Source organism: Watersipora subatra, chromosome 3 (genome assembly GCF_963576615.1).
Source record: "Watersipora subatra chromosome 3, tzWatSuba1.1, whole genome shotgun sequence".
In the NCBI taxonomy this organism is placed as follows: domain Eukaryota; kingdom Metazoa; phylum Bryozoa; class Gymnolaemata; order Cheilostomatida; family Watersiporidae; genus Watersipora; species Watersipora subatra.
In genome coordinates this window covers 1,529,793-1,543,223 of record NC_088710.1, presented here as the reverse complement: position 1 = coordinate 1,543,223, position 13,431 = coordinate 1,529,793, and the positions used below count along the sequence as shown (strand labels likewise).

Below are 13,431 nucleotides of genomic sequence, written 5' to 3'. Positions count from 1 at the left end.
ATGAATATGGTTTTACACTCATGTGATGAATATGGTTTTACACTCATGTGATGAATATGGTTTTACACTCATGTGATGAATATGGTTTTACATTCGTGTGATGAATATGGTTTTACACTCATGTGATGTATATGGTTTTACACTCATGTGATGAATATGGTTTTACACTCATGTGATGAATATGGTTTTACACTCATGTGCTGAATATGGTTTTACACTTATGCGATGAATATGGTTTTACACTCATGTGATGAATATGGTTTTACATTCATGTGATGAATATGGTTTTACATTCATGTGATGAATATGGTTTTACACTCATGTGATGAATATGGTTTTACACTCATGTGATGAATATGGTTTTACACTCATGTGATGAATATGGTTTTACATTCATGTGATGAATATGGTTTTACACTCATGTGATGAATATGGTTTTACACTCATGTGATGAATATGGTTTTACACTCATGTGATGTATATGGTTTTACACTCATGTGATGAATATGGTTTTACACTCTCATGTGATGAATATGGTTTTACACTCATGTGATGAATATGGTTTTACACTCATGTGATGAATATGGTTTTACACTCATGTGATGAATATGGTTTTACACTCATGTGATGAATATGGTTTTACACTCATGTGATGAATATGGTTTTACACTCATGTGATGAATATGGTTTTACACTCATGTGATGAATATGGTTTTACACTCATGTGATGAATATGGTTTTACACTCATGTGATGAATATGGTTTTACACTCAGGTGATGAATATGGTTTTACACTCATGTGATGAATATGGTTTTACACTTATGTGATGAATATGGTTTTACACTCATGTGATGAATATGGTTTTACACTCATGTGATGAATATGGTTTTACACTCATGTGCTGAATATGGTTTTACACTTATGTGATGAATATGGTTTTACACTCATGTGATGAATATGGTTTTACATTCATGTGATGAATATGGTTTTACATTCATGTGATGAATATGGTTTTACACTCATGTGATGAATATGGTTTTACACTCATGTGATGAATATGGTTTTACACTCATGCGATGAATATGGTTTTACATTCGTGTGATGAATATGGTTTTACACTCATGTGATGAATATGGTTTTACACTCATGTGATGAATATGGTTTTACACTCATGTGATGTATATGGTTTTACACTCATGTGATGAATATGGTTTTACACTCATGTGATGAATATGGTTTTACACTCATGTGATGAATATGGTTTTACACTCATGTGATGAATATGGTTTTACACTCATGTGATGAATATGGTTTTACACTCATGTGATGAATATGGTTTTACACTCATGTGATGAATATGGTTTTACACTCATGTGATGAATATGGTTTTACACTCATGTGATGAATATGGTTTTACATTCATGTGATGAATATGGTTTTACACTCATGTGATGAATATGGTTTTACATTCATGTGATGAATATGGTTTTACACTCATGTGATGAATATGGTTTTACACTCATGTGATGAATATGGTTTTACACTCATGTGATGAATATGGTTTTACATTCATGTGATGTATATGGTTTTACACTCATGTGATGAATATGGTTTTACACTCATGTGATGAATATGGTTTTACACTCATGTGATGAATATGGTTTTACATTCATGTGATGAATATGGTTTTACACTCATGTGATGAATATGGTTTTACACTCATGTGATGAATATGGTTTTACACTCATGTGATGAATATGGTTTTACACTCATGTGATGAATATGGTTTTACACTCATGTGATGAATATGGTTTTACACTCATGTGATGAATATGGTTTTAAAACTTGTTTGCTGTTCTTAATTGAATAAATTTGAAATTTACTTGTCTAATTGTCTTCAATTGTCTAATAAAACTAGCCAATCTAACACTAGGTTCCAAGCAGACCAAATATAGCCTTTGTTTGTAAACTCTACTGTTGTACTACCAATAAATGTGTCTTGTGGAGAAATCCAATCATTTTAATTTACAACCTGAAATTTAGCTGAAAAAAAACACAAGCTTGGATAACATCAAACACTTTGTTAGTAATGTTACTATTACATAGTAGTTAATAAAAATATAGGATATAGCGAATGCAACAGATGATATCAATCCTTACATACAAATTGTTAATTTAGTCCGCTTTGCCAAAGCTGCCTATGTTAGTTGACACACTAACTAAAGCAATGCATGTTCCTTGAGCCATGATTTCAACATACTGAATGAAAACGCACTCGCTAAATATTCAAATCATACAAAGTTGATGACTGGACAGAAAGGTATCACTTTGTGACTCACTAATTTACAGCGTAATTGTTCAATTCCTCCCTTCATCTTTTTACACTCCTGTTCCACTGCATCCAGTTTATTCCATTCCTCCTTATCCACTTTGCAGAATGTTGTTATCTTTTTATTGGTAGAGTCAAGCAGTCCTTTTATGTGTGCGGTCATTTCCTCCTCCATTTGGGAGATGAATGCAACATCATGTTTTTTACCAGGACCTGCAAAACAGTCTACACACATGTGTATAGTATATATAACACTAGCTGTACTACCCGGCGTTGCCTGGGTAATAAAAAAGTCTGCACAGAAAATTGATTTGTATTTAACATACAACAACATTTGCAATTCTAATTTTCAAACTACATATCATGGGAAAAGTTTTTTCTGTAGTTGAAATAATTTAAGAGAAAATAAAAACAACTGTAAAAGTTTTCAAACTTTGTCAAAAAACTGTAACTTTCAAACTTCATATGGGCCTCATATCATGAGGAGAATGTTTTGTGTATATCAAATAAATGAAAAAAATAAAACAACTATAAAAAGGTTTAGATGTAAATGTGAAATAATTAGCAAGTAATAGCTAAATTAAGTCGGTTTTGCTACAATTACAATAAAAGATGATTCGGTAATGATACAATTAATACAAATTGAGAGAACAAAATAAAAGTCCTGAACATGTTAAATTGATAATAACAATTCTTGCATAAAAGTGTGAGTGCGTAAAAAGGTTACTATTCCACCAATAGCTATCCGTTAAAACTTTGAATTCGGCAATACCGATATCTCGTGATACTGTTACAAATGTGAAAACAAGATATTGTACTCTTTGTTTGACCGAACGGAGAGAGAATGTCAAGGCTCTTCCTACGGAAATAATATAATTGTTCATGTGAAAATAATTGGCTTGACCTCACATATAGTAATTGAACCTTACAAAAAATATTTCTTAATAGGGGCATCGTAACGCGTGGACCCAATGCTAAAATAATTAGCATGCGCATAGTTTCTACGGTATATTATAACATCTTGATTAATATTCCATTGTATCTCAGTGGTAGAGGGCATGGATAAGAATCTTGTGGCTGCATTCATCATGAATTGAAGTCTTTTAGAGTGAGAAATTTATTTCCAAGATTTTAATAGCTATAGCTGGAACAACACACATACTCTGAGAATTATATATATAAATAAATTAGTAGAGAATTGGGCAGATTACTCATTTTTGTCAGCTACTGTCAGTTTCGTGCTTGCTTACTCATCAGGCTGTAGATCTAAACTGAAACAAGATGGTGGATTGTCAAACATCTCTCTGTCACGTGATTGGTGGATTATGTTGTGTTTTGATTGGCTTATTGGTCAAACTACAGCCAAGATAACTTTTAAAATGATTCAACTTCTGTTCTTCTATTAAGTTTTGACATGTCACATTTTTAATAATGAAGTAATTTTCTGAAAGACACAAGTTGCAGCTTTTACTTAAATTACTGTGAGATTTATTACGCTTTAGTATAGTCCAGTTTGAAGTTAATGTCTCTGCCTTTCGATGCCCATATGTTAACGTAGTTCTGTAGTACTTCTGTTTGGGCTATTTATACTGGTTTATGATTATGGCGTCTTGCCTAAAATTCAGTTTTCCTGGCAAAGCCCTATATAGGTTTCAGAAGTTTTGTTGTCTAGTCTTTTCACTTGTGCTTTGTATACTATGTTTTTTAGGACAGTTTTGATTTAGTAGACAGTCTGATTTTGCTCTACAGTTACATTTTTAATGTGTTGTTGGTGCCTTTGAAGGTAGTCTTTTTATGGCATTTTATTTTGTTTTTAATATTAGGCATAGTATAATAGCTCAATTCTAGGGTAATTTTGTTGAACAGCTCATGTAGGGGATTTGTCTTTTGAAAGTATTTGTTGATCAAAGTCAGAATTCTTTTCCTATGTTAGTTTTAAAACTTGACTTAAATGGTTGGTTACACCAAGTTATGGTTCAATAAGCAATGTCTAAGTCATTACTAATTTATACTGGTTCATTCTATGTTGTATGTTGAGCACTGCGGTTTCAGTTCTTAGTATGATGAATTTCAATATATATACGCTAGATGATTGCCCAGTGTGGCCCAGGTAATAAGCAAGTATTTGCACAGGAAAAAGTATTTTTATTTAACATATAACAACAGTAACCATTCTAACTTTCAAACTTCATACCATGAGAAAAGTGTTTTGTGGAGGTTAAATAAATGAGAAAAAAAAATAAAATAACTGTAAAGGTTTTTAAACTTTGTCAAACAACTGTAACTTTCCAACTTCATGACATGAGGGAAATGTTTTCTGAAGATTAAACAAAATAAAACAATAAAACAAAACAAATATAAAAATGATTAAAAATAAATGTGAAATAATTAACGAGTAATAGCTAAATTGAAGATGTGGTTGCGTCAAATTTGAGTTGATTTTAAAAGAAAGTATTTTTCTTTGTTTATCAGTTGATATGTTGTTTGTTGTGTAAGGCGATCTCATTGTCAAGATATTTGAAGATTAAAATCGAAAAAATTCGATCGCGGTAAAACGCTCAGGCCAAAAAAACATGCCCAGACTTGCCCAAAAAGATGTAATACGTGATACAACCTGTCTCTATCTCTCGTATTCACATCGGCTATTGCAATAAAAGTCTAGTCCTACGCGGCTCTATTGGCATTTATTTTATCTTGTATTTGGCTAGAATAAAATTTTAAATCCAGCTACAGATACATTATTATCAATGTTTTAAAGGCCTCAAACAAGGAAAATTAAAAACTTGTCATATTAGCTTCTTCTAAATGCTGTGTAAACATCTTAGTACCGACTACCGATTCTACCTGTCTACGGCAATTCTGTCAAGCAAACTATGCGGAATAAGGTCTTTGTATCCGCACAGTTCTACACTAATGATATACATGTACCGCCTCCCAAAAGCCCTGCCCACATTATGCCCGTCGCCTATCCTGGTGTGGGGTTGTGTATCATTGTATATCATTAATATCATATCACACCGAAAACTAGTTTCTCACTATCGTAAATAAAATAAGCAAGCTGCATCTTTGAAAAGAATATGTGGCGAAACAAACTACATATCTAAAAGTAATGTATATTGTATAATCGACTGTCAACGTTCTTAAGTCATTATTGGTATCAATGTGTAGAAAAAAAAAGTCACTGGTCACATTTGATTAGTTGATTCCTGTACTTAACAAATGGTCGAGCTATGCGAAAGTGCCTGTCCATGCAGCTCTGAGTGCACTTTATAAATCCATCTATCAAAAAAGATTTTAGCACAGGTGTCAACGGGGCTATGATATATTTAATGTTTTGCAAATCATGCTTTGCACTATCTTCAACAATATTATTTTATTATATAATTTTTACAAGCAAAAGAATTTTCATATCGGCATAAAGATTTAATTTAAAAATACCTATTCATAATCCAAGTCGTGGCCACTCACATAGTTTCAGCTCATACAATAAGACAAATTCATCTACTGCAGCAAACTCAAACGAAACATCATGGTTTATGCAGCACACATTCAAGTCCCTCATTCCCATTTATGGCAGTTTCCACACTGACATAGCTGCTTCGGCTGGTGGGACCACATAAACATCCTGTAATCAATAAAACAAATGCCATAAACATATGTCATTCATAGATATGTCATTCTAACCCGTATCTACTGAAAGCTTTCAAATTGGGAGTTGGATAGATTGCATGTGTAATTTTAAAAATAAACAAATGTTTAACAAAAGCATAAGTGCGCCAAGCCAACAATTCGAAGCTTTGATTCTAGAAATTAAAGATTTGCATTGATCAATCGATTTTCTTCACTTTCTACAAGTAACATTTAAAGTCAAATCATAAATCTAATTTACTAGATAAAACTGCCAAAAAAAATTTGAAGCAAATATAGCTAGTTGAAACGATAAAAAATTATAAAACGATGATTGGTGATAGCAAAAAGTTGTAATTTTATTAATTAGTACATGTATTAATGAGTACTAAAAATATTACCGTTAGTATATTCATCAATCTAAGCCATTGTATTGCTAGATGCTATGGATTAAAAAAAAGCCGTCAAGAACTCACTGTACATACGTATCTCGCACGCGCAGGTAATTACATTATAACCTCAAACAGGGAAATATAATCTGAATGTAAACTCAACAGTATATCTATAGGGGACTCAAAGTAAAAGATAAATTTACCTCCATTCTCCTATCTTCCTCCGTAGCACTTTAACCATTTGATGCCCAGAAAACTTGGAGTCACCTTCGCAGTAACTTTACAGAAATTCTTACAATTCTGTTGTTCGTCAATAAAACGTGTCGATCGAGTAATTCATTAAAGTAACAATGTTAATTAATTTAGTAAATATCGATGTCCAAGCGATTTCATAATAGAGTAAAATACCTAAATTTGAGATCACAGACAATGCGTTTCACGAGTGATAACACTTATTATACGACCTATATAAAGATTTCGTGCTGATGATTGGCTAATGATGCGACCTTATATTTATCGCTCGTGGACTCTTTTCAGATGTATCACTAGTTACGTCGTGAATGAAGCACCCGCTAGAATGTGAGCTTTTTAAAAGATGGCCTCATTTAAACCCATATATCTCCGAACAGGGTTAGCAGGGTTGTATTGTTCATTTTTAGGAATATCTTGAGTAGCCCCCTTAAAAGTTGACTTGCAACAATATTCACATTACAGTTATTCGATATCAAAAGATTCACCATGTTTTACTCTGTCGTGTCATAGGTGCAAAATATGTGGGAATGTGATTACAAGCTCTTAAAAGCTAAAAAACGAACAGTTAATCGCAGCCACACGAGACCGCCGTAGTTTGGATTCTCTTTCCAAAACGGCTCAAATGTGTCGCAGTTGTGGTAGATGGTTTCTGTTTACACTTTCATGCAACCTTATTCGTCGAAATACTTTCACAAATATACTTCACGCATTCGATCAAACCATGTCTATTGTTCTTACGCGTCTATTTTATCGTCATTGTAATGCTGTCACTTTTAGCACTGATATCTTATAACTTACCGTAAAAACTCGTTAAACTTTTTAAAGTTAGCTCGAAAGAGTGCATATCATTGTCTGATAATTATGACGAGCCTGTTGGTCACCTGTGATAATCGAGAAGTGCTGCGAAAATTATTTTCGAAGTATTGGGTCACATGATCAGATTACGACTTGACGATTAGACCAACCCGAAACAAAACTGTAAAGTAGCGAGCATCTTTATTTGATACGGGGTCTTCGGTAAATCCCGAAGTGTTTGTCATAAACTAGTGCTACGATAAGTTTCTACTGAGCTTTTTATTGGCCTTTCAAATTCACGTGAGAACATCACGCAACAAGACAATAACCAAACTATCATGACTACGTCAGAGAAATAAAGAGATTCCAATCTACGGGGCTTTTCGTTTTTGAGCTTTTAATCACATTTCCACATATTTGGCACCTACAACACAACAGAGGAAGACATGGTGAATCTTTTACTACTAAATAACTGTAATGAGAATTTTGTTGCAAGACAACCTTTAAGCGACTTGTGAGGTTTGTAGGCCCGAGCGGCTGGCGGGGTAGGTTCGGAAGGGGTGCAATGCCCTCCTGAATATCAAAAAAATTTTACAGAACACACACAAGAAACCCTTTCTGAGAGCAGTTTTAATTGTATTATTGCAACTTATACAAGCAAGCATAATACTAGAAAAATTTCTCAAAAATCATCAAGATTGCTGTGTATCACCTTCCGTAAAATTATTGAATACATGTCATGTGGTATGTAAACTTGTGCAAAGGGGTAAAAAAGAAAAATATTATGATTATTGATTAAGATTTGATAATAAACTCTAAACAGTGAATCTATAAATAAAAGACTAAAGATTATTTAAAATTGAATCTTAGAAGGTTTCTTATTCTGCTGAGAAAAAATAATGGTAGAACAATGAAACTAACTTAAGCTATCTAGATTTATAACAAGAGCACCAGTCACTGAGTGACTCGAAGTTCAACGTGATGTCAGAGTTCTTTCCTGAAGATTATTTAAATTTGAAGATGGTAGATTTGAATTTAACAAAGTTAGAGATTCTTCTCACGCCTTGGGCGATCAGGTTTGGTGCTGATGGTACTACCCTTACCCATGGATAAACAGGTTCAACGAGTGAGTGTAAAATAAAAACTATACAAAAAATATTTCCATGCAAATATAGATAATAATATAGCTCACTAAACAAACAAATTATAGACATAATACGTGACTAGAACTTGTCAAGCCGATATTAAAAGAAGAAAAACACAAAATTACCAAAAGTTTAAATCGACTGTTACATGTATGAAGCCTCAGAAAATCCTGAGTTGATTTCTTTGCAATAAAGTAGCTGTTTTCACGTAAAGATAGTGTGAAGAAATTAGCAAGCATACTCGATATATAAGCAATAAAAAGAAAACTCGCGGCAAATTTCTTTTTTTCTTGAAAGTTTCAAGATAGTTCTAAACGCGTCTGCTTCACGCAGCGTCGATATAATAAAGAAAACATTTCAAATATCATTTGCAAATTGTAATCAGTCAAGTGACTATCGCCAAAATATTTCATAAAACTGCAATAAGGCTAGTAAAGCTAACCAAGAATTATTCCACACGATCTCGTAAGTATTTGGCTTCCCACAACTATCAAAATATTCATCTGAAGTATAAGCAAATGTTTTGAAAGTTCAGAATTCATGATAGTCGTCAAAATAAAAACTCTTCGTCAGTTCAACAGCGTCTAGCACATTTAAACTTAATCATTATCATTAAACATGTGAATCCAGACAGACAAAACTGAAACTTCTGTTTTCCGTTCCCTTCTCAGCAGTAAAAAATGATGTCAAAATGGATTCGCTAGGTTTGCAACCACTAGTAATATTCTGAAAACGGGCTCTGCGCGATACGTTCGCACCATTTATCCAAACAATGTCGACACTAAACAACAATAAAATACACCGGCCGTTCCAGTGTTGTATAGGGGACAGGCGTACAGGAATCACAGGTGTCCTTTAGCGGGATATTGCCGAAGCCGAGGCTGGGCCGTAGTTTACACACAAAAAAAACAACAAAGGTCCATGTAGTTATGAGCCAAAACATAAGTAACCACCCAAATATCTCACCAATCCGATGAACAGCACACACAAAAACTAAACCAATCGACAGAGCCACCCATCATGTCAAAATATTCCAAGTTTCAAGTCATGTCTTGCACAACTCACCTCATGGTTTCTAAAAACTTGTCCAAAAGTCCCTATTAATTTGAGCCTGTCCGATTGCTGTTTTAGAAATGGTCGCCGCTAGCCTAGCCTGACATTCTAATTCAACATCTCAGTAACGATCGGAGGCAATGCTGAGTGCTCCGAAACTTTTTGGTTCCCCATTTTAGCGATGCCCCGATAGTTAGTGAGATGTTGAATCAGGACCGTTAGGTTAGGCTAGCGGCGCCATTTCTAAAACAGCAATTGGACAGTCTCAAATTAATAGGGACTTTGGGACAAGTTTTGAGAAACCATAAGGTGAGTTGTGCAAGACATGACTTGAAACTTGGAATATTTTGACATGATGGGTGGCTCTGTCGATTGGTTTAGTTTTTGTGTGCGCTGTTCATCGGATTGGTGAGATATTTGGGTGGATACTTATTTCTTTGCTCATAACTACGTGGACCTTTGTTGTTTTTTGTGTGTGTAGACTACGGTCTTGGCAATATCCCGCTAAAGGACTCCTGTGACAGGGACAGTGTCTTATACGACACTGGGCCGTTCTGGGTGCTGAAATTTTGCCTCTGCACAGCAGAAGCTGCCTCATAGAACAATACGGCCATGAGGGTTAGTCTAAAAAGACAAAAATGACATCGGATTGTAGCTGATGTTTTAGCCTTTTATTGGTCTTACTTTCATTAAATCGACCTCTTTGACGCAACCACATCTTTAAGTCTGTTTTGCTACTATTACAATAAAAAAATGATTAAGTAATGATACAATTACTATGAACTAAGAAAACAAAATGAAAATCCTGAATATGATGAATTAACAATAACAATTAGTGCACGAAATGTGTGTGTGTGTGTATAAAAGGTTATTGTTCCAGCAGAAGCTATCCATCAAAACTTTGAATACGACAATACTGGCACCTCGTGATACTGGTACAAGTGTAAAAATGAGATATCAGACTGTCTTTGTCTGGTACTTTGTCTGACCGAATGGAGAGAGAAAATGTAGAGACTATTTCTACTTGAGGTAATACAATTGCTCGTGTGAAAAAAATCAGGCTTGACCGCAATATAGCAATTGAACCTGAAAAACTGAAAATAGAAGTTGAATAAACCACAAAAAGCAGCCTGTTTCAGAGTTAATAAAATTCATAGTTTCAAATAATATGTCATGTGCGTATGCTATACGGTATATGATTGTGTCTTTGATCAAAACGCTTTGTATAGCTCAGTGGTAGAGCGGGTGGATGTAAAACTTCCGGTTACAATCTTCATGATTTCAAATTCATCGGAATGCAAAACTTCAATTTCAAGATTTTAATAGCTATAGCAGAACAAACGCAGACAAACTTTGAAAAATATAAAGGCTAATGTCTAGCATTACACGAGTAATAGAATAATTACCCAATGAATTTGAGTAACTTATCTGGAAAACTAAATCTTTACTAAAACAATACTCGCGTTTTATGCCAGTTTAACAACCATTACTCGGAACAGTCAACAGTGCTAGTTATTAATCCCAAACAAACGCTTTAAACACGAAAACCTTAACTAATGTAATGACCATTTGCCCAATTAATCCATTGTGTTCTGTGTAGCTTATTGGTCAAGTTTGCGACCTCTAAATTTGGAGGACCTGAGTTCAAATTTTCAGACTTTCCATTGCTAGATATTAACTGCTGTAACTGGACATAGGGTTTAACAAAAAGACCAACACTGAGATTTATAGAGATACTTATATACATGGACCATCTAAGTAAGAGCTTTATACAGTCAGCACATTTTGGATTATAATAAAAACAGTGTGTATAATACAACAGGGGAGACAAATCTAAATAGTTGATCATCATAGTACTTAATTAAATGTATAAAACTTTGGCTTGACAATAAAACTAAGTGAAGTTGAATATTAATTTTACTTTAGCTATATTAAAGTATTCTAGAAAAATATTTTCTTTGTCTCTCTTCTACTTATCAAAAATGTACTTTCTTATAAAATTTAGTTGAACGCATGTTCACTGGTTTTTGCAAAAGAGGAGTAATTGTGATAAAACATGGCACCATATGACATTACATTATAGCAAGCAAACACTAAACACTATCCAAGAGATAGCTTCAGCTCAGACACATTGGAAATTACAGTTCAATACTTAGCTATATATTTTCAACTAGTTTACTATGTGGTGTTTCTAATTTATATGTTACTGGAATATTATAGAAGCGTGTTCATTAATCAATAAATGAACTAAATTTTCTAAGAGTTAGGCTCCCTTACCTGAACATTCCTTTTTTTCAAGGTCACACTTCTGGCAAAGTTGCTTGCCACAGTCTCGGCAACAGGCTATCACTTCGTTACCATGAGTTTTACATGTAACACTTTTGTACTTGCCAGGTGTGGCAGCGTATTTTGATATTGGTATCAATGTATGACTGTCTCCAAAGAAACCTGAGTGACCCTGTTAAAGACCACAATTTAGATGAGACCAAAAGATGAGCTCACAATACAACTTGCCAAAACAGCCAAAGCAAATTATATAAACACGCAGCTGTTGCTCAAATAAGTAACTTGATTTATTGAGCACTCTAAAAATGCAACAAAAAGTTCTTAGCTCTCTGGACAATACAAAAGTTCCCTTCTGACAAGTTTCTAGATGACATCTAAGCATTAACCTGTTTATGGGTGTCACACATCCTACGTGCACACTGTGAGCAATAACAGGTAGCCTGCTTTCCTGTACAGTCATGGCATTCACACTTGAGTGTAGTTTTAACGGCCACTCGTCGTGCCATCACTTTTGGAAAGTTACATATGTGAGGTTTATCATAGACAGCCCTAATAAAAAATAGAATATTGATTGTATTTATCATAGTATCAACAATGTAACCAAAATATTTGTGGTAATCATAATAATGAGGTAATGCTCAATATATATCAATCATATTTTACCATACTTACTCGCATTCTTCACAGAGTATTTTACCATCATTCTCTTCTGCATGTTCTTCTAGACATTTCTTACAGTACACATGCTGACATGGTAGTGTCCGTGGATCAACCATACGTTTAAACTCTAGACAGCAAAATCCACATTTATAGTCACCAACCAGCTCTGTACTAGCCTCTGCCATATCTTCAACGAGGCACAAACTGGATGAGCTGAAAAATGCTAAAGCACTGTGAAACTGTATGTGTTGCTATAAAAATAATGGCATGACTTCTGCAAAGAAATCCTGTAGGAAAAGTGCTTATCATATTTTTACATGTGCTATTGCTGTACCTTCAGCGTCTGTAAAACTCTTTTCTATGTAAAACAGGCATTGGTGACTAGGATCTATTCATCCTGCCATAAAGTCTAGCTTAGCTGTACATGTATAGTATCTATAGATTAACATGTAAGTTTATTATTGATCTGTTTTGCTTTCAATTCTGATAACTTTATTTTGTGTTTCTTATAGACACATAGCATGGTTTGTAGTGACCATATATCATGGTTTGTAGTGACCATAAGCATGGTTTGTAGTGACCATATAACATGGTTTGTAGTGAACATATATCATGGTTTGTAGTGACCATATAGCATGGTTTGTAGTGAGCATATAGCATGGTTTGTACTGACCATATAACATGGTTTTGTAGTGACCATGTAGCAATATTTGTAGTGACCATATAGCATGGTTTTTAGTGACCTTTCTAGTGACTTCTGCAGAGTTGACCATGACCATAGCATGGCTCATCGTGCATTTGTCATGATTACACAAATGATGTGGAATGCGCGTGACCAGTCAGTAATTTTATAGAAGTTTTGTTGTTGCTTAAAAGGAAGCAGTGTTTTGC

General features: G+C 34.1%; 1 protein-coding gene across 1 annotated transcript in view; it reads right to left on the bottom strand.

Moving 5' to 3' along the window:
• The window catches only part of LOC137390265 (polyubiquitin-A-like), a 253,552-nt gene extending 240,825 nt beyond the window's left edge, over positions 1-12,727 (bottom strand). The window contains 4 exon segments of the mRNA XM_068076600.1: positions 2,341-2,543; positions 11,872-12,052; positions 12,267-12,429; positions 12,553-12,727. Coding sequence (XP_067932701.1) covers positions 2,341-2,543; positions 11,872-12,052; positions 12,267-12,429; positions 12,553-12,725 — 720 coding nt within the window. The 5' untranslated portion in view covers positions 12,726-12,727.
• Between the last annotated feature and the right edge of the window lie 704 nt (positions 12,728-13,431).